Raw genomic sequence first — 16,327 nt, forward strand, 5'->3', positions numbered from 1 at the left:
TCTATTGTAACTAGAAGTGGAACTAGTAGGATGACATTGTGTATTATGTTTATGTGTCCCTTCTATGGTACTTAATCTAGATTTTCTGGTAGAAGTGAACCTAAGTCTGTTTTGTGTGTGTAGTCTTTTAGAACCAATCTTGTGATTTTTACCAATGTATAACCCTTTTTGAGCTAAGAACTATTAATTTATGAGACGAATTATTTCTTCTATTTAGGTTACCTTACTCTTCAATATTAAAAAGAATGCTTTGATGACTCAGCATTAGAAACATATTGAATGGATTAACTTTACTTACTACCATAACTACCAAAATTGTTATTAAAGGCAATTGTACATTTTATCCCATTGTTTAAAGAAATCTTACCAAACAGTTATTTGATCAAAAAACAGGAATTGTTTTATTAGTACAAGCAACACTTGCTGGTTTTAAGAGTTTCCTACTCATCACATTGAAGTTTCCATTAGTACTTTGAATGGACATTATACCTGCTGTCTACTATAAATCTTACTATGACTGAGGTGGGGTGGCCACAGGGTCTGTGTTTGTCCAAAGTTCCAATTTAACATCCTAACATGCTATGCTTTGGGCTAAGATGGAGTAGCTTGTAGTAAACCAATGTTTCCAACAAGAATAACTTGGGAAGTTGGAATAAAAATATGTTTGAGGGCATGAGAGTTGCAAAGGTAAGCCAGAGTTAAAATCATCAAAGGTATTAGTGCTGTCTTATAAGAAGTAAAAATACAAATAATTTATATTGGACTCTAGTAAGTCAAAGATGACTGTTGTAATCTTCAGGGTAACTACCCGAAGAATAGAAACATAATGTAAAACTAACAGATGCATATCTAAAACAAAGATAGCAGAACAATATGAAATGCTGATTAATCCCAAGGAGGAAATATGGGAGAGAAAGTGGAACATAAAGCAGATGGGACACAGAGAAAGCAAAAGTAATATCACAGAATAAGGTCAAATATATCCACAATTACATTAAATATTAATTTTTAGGCTAAATACAAGAATTAAAAGGCAGAATTTATCAGACTAGATTTTGAAAAGTATGTGCTGTGTATATGAGACACACCAAAATAAGGACACAGAAAGAGTGACAGTAAATAGGGCTGGGCGCGGTGGCTCGCACTTGTAATCCCAGCACTTTGGGGAGGCGAAGGCAGATAGATCACTTGAGGTCAGGAGTTTGAGACCCGCCTGGCCAACATAGTGAAAGCCCGTCTCTACTAAAAATACAAAAATCAGCCGGGTATGGTGGCACATGCCTGTAATCTCAGCTTTCTGGGAGGCTGAGGTATGAGAATTGCTTAAACCCGGGAGGTGGAGGTTGCAGTGAGCTGAGACGGTGCCTGCACTCCAGCCTGGGCAGCAAAGCAAGACTGTCTCCAAAAAGGAAAAACAAAATGAAAGTAAATAATACCATGCAGACTCTAACAGGCCAAAAGATAGTGTAACTGATATTATTATACTAAGATCAGACAAACAATCTTTTAAGGCAAAAAGCACTACTACAGTTAAAGAGATTTCAGAGTGATACAAATAAATCTACCTGTTGGAACTGCAATAAAATGATTAAATAAGAAGTATATATATCATAAATATACTATGTATAACAGTTATATAAAATAATATTTATAAAAACACATATATAGTAGAACATACATGTTTTATTTGTTTTGCAAAAGACTATAAAAGTACATTTTGCCTCAATGATACAGAAAACTTCTTTTTTTTGTTTGAGATGGAATCTGGCTCTGTCATCTAGGCTGCAGTGCAGTGGCACAATCTCAGCTCACTGCAACCTTCGCCTCCCGGGTTCAAGCGATTTTCCCGCCTCAGCCTCCCAAGTAGCTAGGATCATGGGCATGCACCACCACACCCAGCCAATTTTTGTATTTTTAGTAGAGACAGGGTTTCACCATGTTGGCCAGGCTGGTCTTGAACTCCTGACCTCAGTGATCTGCCCACCTCAGCCTCCCAAAATGCTGAGATTACAGGCAGCAGCCACCACACCCGGCCAGAAAACTTCTTGAAGATTTTAAGTGCCATCTGACAGCAAGACCAAGTCCAAGTCCTAGCTGTTTGTAACACTTATAACCCTAACCAATTTTTTCACACATGTTCCTTAAGGTTGGTCTTTCAGTTAGGACAGGCTAAGTTATGCTACAGAAATAACCCCCAAATATCATGGCTTCGAACTACCAAAGCTGTTTCCTACAAAGCCTGTGGGCAATCAAGAGGACTCTGAGACCACTGTTGGCTCAGCATTCCCGGCTGCTCCCATTTTACAGCACCTCCATGGCGTCATGCACTTCCACAGTTACCACAGGAGAGGGAAAAACAGCTAGAGGGTCTCACAATGGTAACTAGATGTAATAGGCTGGAAGTGATGTGTGTCACTTTTGTCTACAATCCTCTGGCCAGAATGAGTTATGTGACCCTGCTCAATGGCAAAGGGTGCAAGGAAGTATAAACTTTCCATGTGCCCAGGAGGAGAGGAGAACTAGGCGTAGGTTAGGATCAGAGGTGTCTACCACAGCTGGAAACTCCTGTTCACATTTCTGAGGTCGTGACCCTCCATAAGTTTCTGGAGCATGACAGTCCTGAAGAGAATCAGAAAGGTTTCTATATACCTAGCTGCTTCATCTCAGAGGCTGACCCCTTTTTCGCTCAAGGAAGGCTCTAGCACAAGGCTGCAGCCCTCTCAAGCATCCTCTGCCCTTTCAGTGGTGCTTGGTCATTTACCACAGGGAGTGCCCTCTGAGAGAAGAGAGAACCAGGGGCAACAGGACCCCTCACTTGGGAACACAGAGGCAGGTAACAGTTGTCTTGAGCATCTTCTGACTGGAACACCTCCGACTCTGCACAGAAATACCAGGAGCCTGGCACTGGGTTCTGGATTGCCCTTGGCTAGTTGGAAGTGCAGGCTGCTGATCATCTATATCCACATAATTTGACCTAGTCCTTCACTGTTATAGTCTGCCATGACACCATGCTGGATCTGACTCTTTCAACTGGTGAAAATAATGATCCACTTGGCCCCACTCTGCAGTGAACCCTCTAGCTCTTCTAGAACTGGATGACCCAGTCACTTCCCCAGGTCAGGCTGATGGACAACTGATCCAAACAAGACATTTCCCTAATCTTGGGTTCGCAAAATGAGATTACAAAACATTATAGGACTATAGATTTCATAATAGGCTTGATGCATTTGAAAATTACCTTTTCTCTGTTACTTGTATTTTCTTCTTCTCTATTGGCAGCAAAAACAGCTTCCTAAAATATTTTTACTTCAAAAGTTAGCACTGAGTTTAAAAATCAGATGATAGTTTACAGCCCTCACCTCTAATAGAAGCCTTTGATGCATTGCTTGAGTTTGCGTAAGCGCATCCCAGGACACTTTCAAGAGCAGTTCCATCTTTCTTAAATTGCGAAAATCCCGTTCTTTCTCTCTTTGCTTACGAGAAAGTTCATCATGGTAGTTCTGCTTGTCAATGAGACTGTTGCGTAAATTCAGATCCAATATCCCTCTGTTCCAGGTAAAGGAAGAAGAGGAAAGTGATTTGTTATCAGCTGTCCTAAATGTATTTCAAAACTTATCAAGACAGCATGTTGAATATTGGCTCCCAATCTCTTCTGGCAAAGACCTAAAAACAGAACTACCATTCGACCCAGTAATCCTATTACTGGGTATATACTCAAAGGAATATAAACTGTTCTATGATAAAGACACATGCACACGTTTGCTCATCACAGTGCTATTCACAATAGCAAAGACATAGAACCAACCTAAATGTCCATCAATGGTAGACCAGTTAAAGAAAATGTGGTACATATGTCATGGACTATTATGCAGCCATAAAAAAGAATGAGATCATATCCTTTGCAGGAATGTAGATGGAGTTGGAGGTCATTATCCTTAGCAAACCAGTGCAGGGACAGAAAACCAAATATTACATGTTCTCACTTATAAGTGGTAGCAAAATGATGAGGATACATGGACACATAGAGAGGAACAACATGCACTGGAGCCTTTCGAAGGGTGGAGGGTGGGAGGAGGGAGGGAAAGAATCAGGAAAAATAGCTAATAGGTACTAGGCTTAATACCTGGATGACAAAATAATCTGTACGACAACCCCCCATGACACAAGTTTACCTATAACAAACCTGTATGTGTAACCTTGAATTTAAAATAAAAGTTTAATAAAAGATAGCATGCTCAGTATATACATACACAACTATTCTGATATTGGAATCATAAACTGTAAATAATGCCAAAGGCAACTAGGTTTGTGAGTTGGTATCATTTAGAACTGCAGGTCTTATAACCCTCACTCCCCGAGATAGAAGCCTCCAGTTTCCTTGAAATTCTACTTAAAAGCAGGACATAGGCTGGGCACAGTGGCTCACGTCTGTAATCCCAGCACTTTGGGAGGCCAAAGTGGGAAATCATGAGGTCAAGAGATCGAGACCACCTGGCCAACATGGTGAAACCCTGTCTCTACTTAAAAAAAAAAAAAAAAAATTAGCCCAGCATGGTGGTGTGCACCCGTAGTCCCAACTATCTGGGAGGCCGAGGCAGGAGAATCACTTGAACTCAGGAGGTGGAGCTTGCAATGAGCTGAGATCGCACCACTGCATTTCAGCCTGGACAAGACTCCATCTCAAAAAAAATAAAATAAAATAAAAAAGCAGGACATTAAACTCTCCTAGAGAATTACACCATGAAATTACTTCTATTAGAAAAAAGTCAAGATGGCCTAAGAAATATCATTGATTTGTTGGCAAAATCCCTGAACTAAACATAACATACTCCAGTCACATAATTTTCCAAAGGCACATTCAGAAACATACAACATATAGCAGATTTTGTCCTGAAAATTTGGTAACAGAAAATTGAGAAAATGTATGAGTAAAATATCAAAAAATACTTCAAAGTGCTTTATCTGATAATATATTAATGGTGAAAGTTAACTTAAAATTATTTTAAAATATTAATGACTCAACACCAAAGTAAGATTATGTTTTGAATTCTCAAGTATAAATTGAAGAAAAATTTAGATGACAGAACATAACATACATAAATATAACTAACCTTTCAGTTAATGAAGTTGCTTCATTCTCTCTGGCTAATTCCAATAGCTTGACCAATTGGTTATGTTCTCGTTCTTTGATTTCAAGTAAGGCTCGTTTGCCTTCAACTTCCTTTATTACATTTTCCTTCTCTTCCACTATAGCACTAACCTTGTTTTCAACTTTCTTTAGGGAGTCATTTAGGTTTTTGACTTCTTGTTCCAAGAGAATTTTTTTCTTTTCCATTTCTCTGTAGGGGATACACACACACACACACACGTTTGCCTTATTTTGAGGCCATGCTGGCCTTACCTATTCTTGCTTTCTAACCAGGCAGCAGAAGAGATAATCATAAATTCAATGATCTCAGCAGTGGGTAAAGACCACAGATGGGTGGGACTTAGACGGCATCTCCACTGAGTGCCACGGAAGGCAGGAATTTGCCCAGCCTCCCTACTTTCTCTGCAGATCCCAATTTGCTACCATCTCCTGTGATTCAGCCCCCATCCTGACCAGCCTCCTGGAATTGATCTGAGTTTCTCAACTTTGGTGTTGGTGAGCTTAGTTTTTAGAACAGTTACTAGTGCTGCCTAATTTTTCCCTTTCCTCTTAAGATTAGTCACCAGAGTAATCATATTGTTTTCCCAGAATTTTTGCATCTTCACTTAAAATCTTTTATCTTTTTTGGTTCCTCTAAACACTGAGAATTTCCTCAATGACCTCTGCCTCCAAATCTACTCTGAACATCTGAGGGATGTTACACACATGAATGGGTGGCAAAGTGGGAAGTTACTATTATTTGGTCTTTGGGCTGCTGCCTGGCTGATATACTTCTAGACCATGAAATTCTAACCAGTTCACATAATCTATCCCATGTACAGCCCTGTTAAAGTCAATTGAATTTCTCCATAAAAATATGATTTATAAATTGGCAACAGAATCTTGACCCATAATTAAGCCATAAATATTATGAATGATAGTAATTTAGTGCATTACTTTCTTTTAAAGAACTTGATATAAACAACCTAGACACAGCCAAAAGCAGACATTTCTAAAATTATCATAGTAATTTAACATGTCAGTTGTTAGTACTCTCGTTTCAGTGTGCACACATAACTTGGACTGGGAGGGATTCAAAGTAAAAATATTGAATCATACACTTTTTTGCGTGTTATTTTTTCTATCTCTTTTCCAATTTGTACTGGAATGGTTTGATGGTGGGCCACTTCATCCTAGCAAAGAAATGAAATCATGTTAAATTATGTGGTTTTCGAGTAGAAGCAATTAAGACAAGAAAATTAAATATGAGGGAGAAAGGAACTACGATATGTAGATACTTACCATCTGCCCTGTGTGCTTTAATTATCCCATTTAATACTCACAATGACCTTGTAAGATAGCTGTATTTGTTATCCTTTTGAAGAGGAGGTAGCTGAGTGTAGCAAATACTGTTGGTCTTCTGCCCAGATTCCCTTTATGGAGGTACAGATGGTCCTCCACATTCATGCAGTTACATCCCAATAAACCCATTGTAAGTTGAAACTATGTTAAGTCAAAAATGTATTTAATACACCTAACCTACTGAAATCATAGCTTAGCCTAGCCTACATTCTCAGGACACTTTTGTTAGTCTATAATCCACCTAACACAAAGCTTATTATATAATAAAGTGTTGAGTGCCACACAGTAAATACACATAACTTATTGAATACTGTACAATAAATGTAATTTATTCAATACTGAAAGTGAAAAATGGAATGGTTGCATGGCTACTTGAAGCATGGTTTCTACTAAATGCATACTGCTTTCACACCACTGTAAAGTAGAAAAATCATAAGCTGAACCATCATTAAGCCAGGGCCCATCTGCCCACCCACCCCCCAGATGCTGCAGGGATGACTGCTAATAGTTCACGCTTAATTTCCTCTCCATCAGATTGTCACTGGCTGAGCAGAGCTGCCTTGTGAAGGAATGGGAGCCAGGGGGTGGAGGGAGGAGGGGAGCAAGCTGCAACCAATGACTAACCGATGCGGTGATCTAATAGACACCCCCCACCCCCACCTCTGGGTGCAACAGCCTCCATGATGTAACTTATGACTTCGTGAGTTCTCCATGGGATCAGGCTGAGACTAGAGTTCTCCTGAAGCAGCTGTATTCTGGCCCATCTTCTTCCCCAGCTCTATCCTGCTTTCCTCCATCTCCTATAGGATTCTCCTTAGAGCTCTCCTTCCATTAGTAGTTGTCTTAGGCTCTGTTTCTGGGGAGCCCTGCCTAAGACTCATGCTACAAGAACTTAAATAAGTTTCCCGAAGTCACACAGCTAGTAAGTGGCAAGGCCGAGCTCAGAAGCTAAGTTCGTCTAACACCACACCTCCCACTATGCTCTGTGGATTCACAGGAGGTTCAGTTGAAGTCTCAAGAGTCTTACGTACATGGCAAGGGTTATAGACAAGCACCTTCCTGCCCAAGGATGTCATTGGACTTTGGAGCCGGGGTAACACACATGCAGGGAGGTTGAATCCATCACTGCAGTGTGGTGGGCGAGACATTTCTCTGTGGGATCTTGCTCAGTCCTGGGGCAGATCACATTTTGTGGGGCTGAAACTTGTACCATCTGGAGGGCCCTCGTTAAGAAAAAGAGTAAAAATGACAAATGCTAACTTAGGTACAGCATCTCGGAAGAGGTTCATGCAAGTGAGGGGCCTGAAGCTTAAGCTTCACTGGGTTCCTGTTAAATCCATCTCTGCTAGGGTCCTGTGCTCTGTTCAGCAGCTGGGCACATCTTGGCTGACTGCTCTAGGACTGTTACAGAAAAATAGGTCAAAGTGTATCACCATGATCCCCTAGGCCAATGAGTTTCAGATGTTGTTTTTAAAACAGCTCTAGGTTAAACTGTTTTGAGAGTTATTTATACATCTTTCAAAGTAAAATGAATTTTAATTCATTATCTCCTAAAACATAAATACAGGCCTCTCATCCCTTTTATAGTGAGAGGAAGTGGAATGCAATCAAACAGACAAGGATAAGGTAATACAAATATATGTGAGAGGTTAGGACATTTGATTGTTTGTGTGTGTGTGTGTGTGTGTTGTTGTTGTTGTTGTTGTTGTTGTTTTTGAGACAGAGTCTCACTCTATCACCTAGGCTGGGGTGCAGTGGTGCGATCTCAGCTCACTGCAGTCTCCACCTCCTGGGTTCAAGCAATTCTCCTGCCTCAGCCTCCCGAGTAGCTGGGATTACAGGCGTCCATCATCACACACTCGGCTAATTTTTGTATTTTTAGTAGAGATGGGTTTCACCATGTTCGCCAGGCTGGTCTCAAACTCCTCACCTCAGGTGATCCACCCGCCTTGGCCTCACAAAGTGCTGGGATTATAGGTGTGAGCCACTGCACCTGGCCATGGTTGTTCTTCAAGGAAACAATTGTTTGTGACACTCGTTTCTAACGTCCAAAAATGTCTGGTGAGGTCAGGAGAGACCTTTTCACAGGGTGAGGCTCCAAATTAGAGTGATACTCCCAAATACCCTAAGGTCTTTTGTGAATTCCCAGAGCCTAGATTTAGTTTGATAGGATCAATCGCAATACAGACATTTCAGTTTGTGAGACAGTACCCCTCTTTATCCAACCTGCTGGTTACTCTTGATACCCACACACTTTTATATCCATGCAAGGCACAATGTTTAAGTATTAACAGCAAGTAGCACACCTTTAAGACGACCTGATGTTCCAACAATTCTTCTAGTTCCTTCTGCTCCTTTAGTAACTGCTTTTGTTTAGATGCCAAATCTTCTCGTAAATTTTTAATTTCTAATTTCTTCTGCATTACTTCTTTACGTAATTCTTCAGTGCTTTCTCTCAATATTTTCATCTTCTTCTCCATTTCCTTTAAAAGTCATGAGATGATTAGGTTATATAGTCTGAACAAACATTTATCTACCTAAAAACTGAATTAAAACTAATTTCACTCACCATTTTGATTATCTTTGTTTTGAGGTTCATGAATGATTTCTCACAAAGTTAAATGATTTCTCACAAAGCTAAATGCAACTTATGATTGCCAACATCTTTAACAAAGGCATGATAATGATACTGCATGTATAATTAAACACGTTAGATTTGAATTCTTTTTTTATTAGTGCTCTTTTCTATTCTCCTACTTTAAAAACGCTTCATTTTACGTGTTAATTTTTATTTCATACCAAGGACGTGAAAAAAAATGTACAGTCTGTTTTCTAGTAGCTTTGTGATCTGACAAAATCAGATGCAAATAATCTTTGAATATCTGACTTATGGTTAACCTGAGTCACATGGGAACTAAAGATAAAGGTGTTCATATTTGGATACCCAACACTTTGCATCCTTAATCCCCCACTTTCTTATTGATATTACTTCTCTAGCTCATGCACTTTCTCCCCAAATACCATCTACCCTAGAATCATCGAAGATCTTTGTCTCATGTCTGATTAACTGTGGAGTGTTTGACTTATGGGACAGAAGCCTTCTCACACTGAGAAGGTCTACAGTTACTGTTACTAATGACTCAGTGCTGGGTCTATTTAGCCTGCCCTGGGCTTTCTGTATAGCTCCCTCCTCCCACTGCTGCTGGGTGAGAGCATCATTGGTGATCCTAGGATCTGAATGAAATTTCAAAATGTTTTTCCCATAAAATCTGTGTTGTAAATGATGGTTTGGCATACTTATTTAGAATTAATAGTATTTTACTCTATGCTAAACAGGTTTTTGGTGAGCTGGCCTTGGAATTAAACCACCAACAACACACTTTTGGATTATCAGAAGGTGGAAGGAGTGCAAAGTATGGTGATCATTCTATTTACTTTCTATAATAGATTGTAAAAAGTGGCCACAAATTCCTCCTATCTCTGGGGTATGCATGTCCCTTTGCATTGTCTTGATCATTCTTCCCATTAAGAGGTAGGGCCAACTTGATTCTAGACTTGGTCATGTTATAATACTTGCATTGGCCAATGGGATATCATGAAAAATGATTTTAGCAGAGACCCAAAAAGGTCTTACATATTGGAGTTTGCTCCTTCTTGAGGCTGGAAACCCTTCCATCATCATGTGACCAACTAGTGACATATGACCTTAGACCAAGTAGCCTGCCAAATGGCTGGTATATGAATGGAGCTATCCTGGTTTACCCAGCCCCAATTTGGCCAGCTAAGACCAGAAGAATTCAGAACTGTGAAAAATACGAAATGGTGGTTGTTTTAAGCCACTAAGTTCTGGGATGGTTTGTTAGGCAGGAATAGACAAGTGATACATTTTCTTTGTAAAAATGTATTGTAATAACTTGAGATGTTCAGAGAGCTATGACTGTAATAGCTACAGCAAAATAATATTTTTAGTGTCAACCACAGAATCTTTTTTTCTTCTGGAAACAAAGCAGACATTGTCCAACTAAATACAGCCTAAATTAGATGCCAAGTTGCTAAGGTCTATAACAGGCATCACTTATATTTACTTCAGAAGTTATGTAGCTAGTCTTTTCAGCATCATTCACAGTTAAGACTTTAGAATCTTTAAATTGTTTCAGGCTATGGTTGTTGCGATAAACATTAATATTTATAAAAAGGGATCATTGAATCCAGCTGTATTTAAGAAACTCTATATCATCTAAGACTTACTCCTGGCTTTGGTATCTTCTCAAATTCTTTCACTATGATGATTTTTTCTTCCTTTAAGCTGCAAAAAAAAAAAAAAAAAAAAAAAAAAAAAAAAAAAAAAGAAATAAGTTCTTTCTGTAAAAAGTACAAAGAAATAAATTCTTTCTGTAATAACAACTTTCTATCTTCTCATCCCAGAATGCCATTCCCATGCTTGTCTGCCAGGCAACCTGGTGTCCATTCTTTATGATGGTTTTCCTGAATCACAGGTGCATTGGGGTGCTTCCTCCTCCCCAGGACTCCCACAACTTTGTGAACACACACTCAGAGGAATTACCTCAGCACATTATAAATGTTGGGGACCATGGGCCTACCCCTGGGACACAGGGTCCTTCCCAGCAAGCTCTGGGCTTTTTCTTTATGTCACTTGGACTGGGCTAGTGCCTGCCTGGATTCCTACTACAGCCTCCCAATTGATCTCCTACTTTGCCTGCCTCCACCTTTGCCCATTAAAGTCAATTCTCCACCCACACCACAGTGATTTTTGGACATGTAAATAGATCACATCGTTTCCCTGTTTGGTAAATTCCCATCACACCTGGACCAAAATTTGAACTCCTTTCCCACACCTCCATGGCCCTGCCTCATCTGCCTCTCTAGTCTCACGGCCTGCCACTCTCTGGCACCAGTCACACTGGCTTTCTTGCCAAGCTTGTTTCTACCTCAGGGCCTTTGCCCTATCTCATCCCTCCAACGGGTATGCTCTCGCCACAGATCTTTGCATAGCTCACTTCTTGCTTCATACAGACCTGTACTGATATCACCTTCTCATAGAGGTGCCTGGCCATCTAAAACAGTACCAACAGTCCTCAAACTCTTTCCTCGTTTTGCTTTACTTTTCTATATAGTATTCACCATGACCTGACATTGTGTTACACATTTCCCCACTAGAAAACCTAGCTCCCAATTTACCACTGCATCATCGTCTTAACAAGTGCTTGCATATAGTTGCCATCCAGTAAAAATTAATATGAATAAATGGAACAACTGAAATTAGTTTTGTTCCCATCTTCGTTATTTAAAATGATGTATGTGCTGAATGAGATACGGGCATGCATATGCAAATAGATCACTCAGAATGACCTGTTGCACCACATTCTTCTATATCCAGATTGCAGAAAACCCTCACAGAAATCACAGAAGGGAAGAGTCCACAGTTGTTCAAAGGTGTGCAGAAGGGTTATTTGAAGAGCTCAGTTTCAGTTGTGTGTGACAATTGCATTCCTGAGGTATAACGAATGCTAGAGCCAGAGGAAACTTCAGAGATCCAGATGTGATAGGGACATGGATACACAAGAGACTGAATGAGTATTTCAGGTGAAGGGCAGATTTAGACCAGGAGCCAAGTCTAAGTGGTTATTAGATATGGGTATTTGAGGACAACTATTTTTACTTTTGTTTCCACTACAAGCTATTAAAACTGTGACATGAACTCATAAGCAGTCCAGGTGGGCACACCTTGTCTACACTTCTATCCTGTCACTTCTATCCTGACCCATTGTCATGTGTTTGCTGCACCATTTTCCCTTCCTGGACACACAGGGTGACTATATTTCACAGTCTCCCTTGCATTTGGATTGGAGCCATTGGACTAATTTGCCCAAGGAAGGTGAGTGGAAGTAACAAATGTCTTCCCCAGCCGTGTTGAACTTGGAAGGCACATGCTCCAGCTGGCAAAGCTTAGGATCGAGGTGGCTGCATGACTTGCACTGGACTGTGCTATGAGCCAGAAACAAAATTTCATTCAGTTCTTCCGCTGAGATTTTAAGATTTGTTCTTACTGCATAGCCTAGTTGAAGCCTAACTTCTCCTTTTCTTATTCTGTATACCGTTTCCACAGTGCCAGTTACAGTGATGAGTTAAACATCCTTATTTCCAGTTCAGAATTTCCCTGGAGCTCCAAATTTTTATGTTCAGTTTCTTACTGGGAAATTCCAGTTGTGTATATCAAAGGGCCCTCAAATTAAAACTCATTATCTTCCCACCTGAAACCTACTGTTTTTCTATTGCTTCTTTTGGTAATGGCATTTCAATTCACTTAATTTTCAAAATTATAAATATGAGTATCATTCTTGAAACCTGTTTCTTGCTTCTTTCAAGATTTTTTCTTCATTTTTCAGTTTCGAGTTTTACTGTGATGCATTTGGAACACATTTCTTTGAGTTTACCCTGTTTGGGGGTCATTGAGCTTTTTGAATCTATGGGCTTTTCTTTCACCAAACTTGGGGAGTTTTCAGCCATTGCTACTTCAAATTTTTTTCATAATCATATACCTTCTCTTTCTGCAACTCCAGTGACATGAATGAGATGTTTTGCTGTTGTCTCATGGATGCCTGTAGATCTGTTGTTGTTATTTTTGTTTGTTTGAGATGGAGTCTCGCTCTGTCGCCCAGGCTGGAGTGCAGTGCAGTGGCGTGATCTTGGCTCGCTGCAACCTCCACCCTCGTGGGTTCCAGCAATTCTCCTGCCTCAGCCTCCCGGGTAGCTGGGACTATAGGCGCGTGCCACCATGCCCGGCTAATATTTGTATTTTTAGTAAAGACGGGGTTTCTCCATGTTAGCTAGCCTTGTTTCAATCTCCTGACCTCAGGTGATCTGCCTGCCTCGGCCTCCCAAAGTGCTGGGATTACAGGTGTGAGCCACCGCACCTGGCCATGGATCTGTTCATTTTTATTCAATTTTTTTTCTCTGTTCAGATCGGACAATTTTTATTTATCTTCAAATTTACTGACATCTGTGTGAGAGGAAGAGCACAAGAGCAAGCAAGCAAAAGGACTTTTTAATTCTCTTGAGAATCACAGCTCCAAAGGTTCCCTTCCCCAGTATTTTGGCTCCTGTGGGCTCCCATCACATATGACTCTGCCACTGCTGCCTCAGTGTTGCTTGGAAGCTGAGGTAAGAGAGAGTAGAGAGGAATTAAAAGCTAAACAGGGGTCTGGACTCTCTCTGAGCATCATGAGTTCCTTGCTTGTTCCTTGAGCCAGAATTAAAGGGCTTTTCCTGGAGCTCTCTCTCTCCAGGTCAGTGTTCATCTCTGGATTTCATGCAAGTTAGCATTCAGGTTAGGGGATACCAGAGGGGAAAAAATAATAAATTAACCACAGCTCAATGCTACTTTTAATCCTGACCTTCTTCCCCAACCTGCCTGTCGTGATTTACTTTTCAGAGTCCTCAAATAGACGCTCATGCATTCCACTCGATTTTATAGCTGTGTTTAGTGGAAGAGACAGGATGAAGCGGGCTTACTCCATCTTACCTGGAATCACAGCCCATGAGATGATGTTTAAGATCATAGGACTGGATGGGATGGATCACTTCGGGATAAATTGTAGAAAGAAACAGGAAGAGAACTAACGACTGATTTCTGGGATTTCAAAATTTAGAAATCCAGAAAATGAGAGACTAGTAAAGGAAAAGCAAAATATTTCTGGTTTCCATTCCTGTATGTAAGGAGCTTAAAGGCTCCACTCTACCTTAACAGGTAAAAAACTGAACAAACTGAAAAATCAACAGCTCTTCTCATATCCATAAGAGAAGTGAGGTCACACACAGGGCAAACTACTCTCCCCAAAATTGGAGACACAGAAAGTGAATATAGAGAATCACAATTTATTGGAGTAGACACCCATAAGCAGAAACTTGGGCAGGAACCAGTGCTGGGTAGAAACATCTAAATTGTAATTGATGAATTGCTGGAGGTTTGGCGTGGACATGTCTGAGAGTAAAAATCCCCAGTGGGACACAGTTTTGTGAGTTTTACCTCCAGGAGCTTAACCAAGTCTTCTCAGTGAGTATCAGAAAAATCTCCTTGTGTTCCAGCAGGGGAGGGAAACAGAAGTACTTTGACATGCCAGAGTATTCTGCTCTTTTTAACAGGCCCGCCCTGAGCAACTATAATTAACCTGCTGGGGTTTGATCGGAGTCTAACTGACCTAGGGAAGTGAAACACCCAACTCCAGCTGGCTGTAGCCTTCCACAGGGAGAAAGGGAAATACCTGATTCCAGCCCACTTTAGCCATCCTGTCTTTCCTAAGGGGGTCTGGAGGGTGGTGGGACGTATTGATGAAGTTCACAGTTCAGAGTCACAGACTCACTAGAAGACTGAGACCTAATCATAGCACCGTAGAATGCTCCCCTCCCTCCACACCTCACCACCATGTTCCTGCAGTCCTCTTTAAAGCAGTTCCTTTTATCCAGTACATCATGTCTGGCTATCAAGAAAAAAACTGCAAGGCACACTAAAAGGCAAAAAACACAGTCTGAAGAGACAGAGCAAGCATCAGAACCAGATATGGCAAGGATGTGTGAATTACCAAGAATTTAAAACAACTATGACTCATATGCTAAGAACGCTAACAGATAAACTTAATCACAAAATGGGCATAAGTAGAGAGATGGAAATTCTAAGAAATAACAAAGAAATACTCAGTCAGGAGTGGTGGTTCATGCCTGTAATCCCAGCACTTTGGGAGGCCCAGGCGGGCAGATAACTTGAGGTCAGGAGTTCAAGACCAGCCTGGCCAATATGGTGAAATAATCCCATCTACAAAAAATACAAAAATTATCTGGGCACGTTGGCGGCCGCCTGTAATCCCAGCTACTCAGGAGGCTGATGCAGGAGAATCTCTTGAACCCGGGAGGCAGAGGTTGCAGTGAGCCGAGATTGTGCCACTGAACTCCAGCCTGGGCGATGGAGTGAGACTCTGTCTCAAAAACAAAAAACAACAACCAAAAAAAAAAAAAAAAGAAAAGAAAAGAAAAAAAGAAAGAAAAGAACTACTCGAGATCAAAAGCACTGTGTCAGAAATGAAGAATGCCTGTAACAGGCTTACTAACAGAATGAACTTGGGTGAGGAAGGAATCTCTTAGCTTGAAGATATCTAGACACTACCCAAACTAAAAAGAAAAAAAAAAAAAGACTAGGAAAAAACCAGAATATTCAAGAACTCTGGGACAACTACAAAAGGCATACATACTCATAACAAGAATACCAGGAGAAGAAAGAAAGGAACACAAGAAATTCCTTCAAATTAATGCAGGAAAATAAACTACAGATCCAGGAAGCTCAAAGAACATCTAGGCATATCATATGTAAATTACAGAAAGTCAACGATAATGAAAATTCCTGAGAGAAGTTAGAGGAAAAACACACTTACCTATGGAGGAACAAAGAATTACATCCGATTTCTCCTCAGAAGCCATACATGCAAGAAGAGAGTAGAGTGAAATATTTAAAGTATTGAGAGAAAAAACTACCAACCTAAAGCTCTGTACCTTGTGAAATTATTCTCCAAAGTAAAGGAGAAATAAAGACTTTCTCAGATAAAAATTGAGGACATTTGTTTGTCAATAGACTGCTTTGCAAGAAATGTTAAAGGAAGCTCTTTAGAGGGAAGGAAAATTACGTAGGTCAGAAACTCAGTTCTGCACAAATGAAGCGCATTAGAGATGGAATCAGTGAAGGGAAAAGAAAAGCTTTTGTCTTATTCTTGAGATAACAGATAACACTGTTCAAATTTATAACAGCAGCAATGTATTCAATTACATATG

The 16,327-nt window shown here is 40.3% G+C and overlaps 1 protein-coding gene across 1 annotated transcript in view; it reads right to left on the reverse strand.

Moving 5' to 3' along the window:
* Positions 1-16,327, reverse strand: part of CCDC146 (coiled-coil domain containing 146) — a 196,170-nt gene that overhangs the window by 42,243 nt on the left and 137,600 nt on the right. The window contains exons 5-9 of the mRNA XM_011985461.1: positions 10,739-10,796; positions 8,797-8,973; positions 6,248-6,321; positions 5,112-5,339; positions 3,360-3,546 (exon numbers count right to left, since the gene is read on the reverse strand). Coding sequence (XP_011840851.1) covers positions 3,360-3,546; positions 5,112-5,339; positions 6,248-6,321; positions 8,797-8,973; positions 10,739-10,796 — 724 coding nt within the window. The remainder of the gene's footprint in view (positions 1-3,359; positions 3,547-5,111; positions 5,340-6,247; positions 6,322-8,796; positions 8,974-10,738; positions 10,797-16,327) is intronic.

Source organism: Mandrillus leucophaeus, unplaced genomic scaffold (assembly GCF_000951045.1).
Source record: "Mandrillus leucophaeus isolate KB7577 unplaced genomic scaffold, Mleu.le_1.0 Scaffold284, whole genome shotgun sequence".
In the NCBI taxonomy this organism is placed as follows: Eukaryota; Metazoa; Chordata; class Mammalia; order Primates; family Cercopithecidae; genus Mandrillus; species Mandrillus leucophaeus.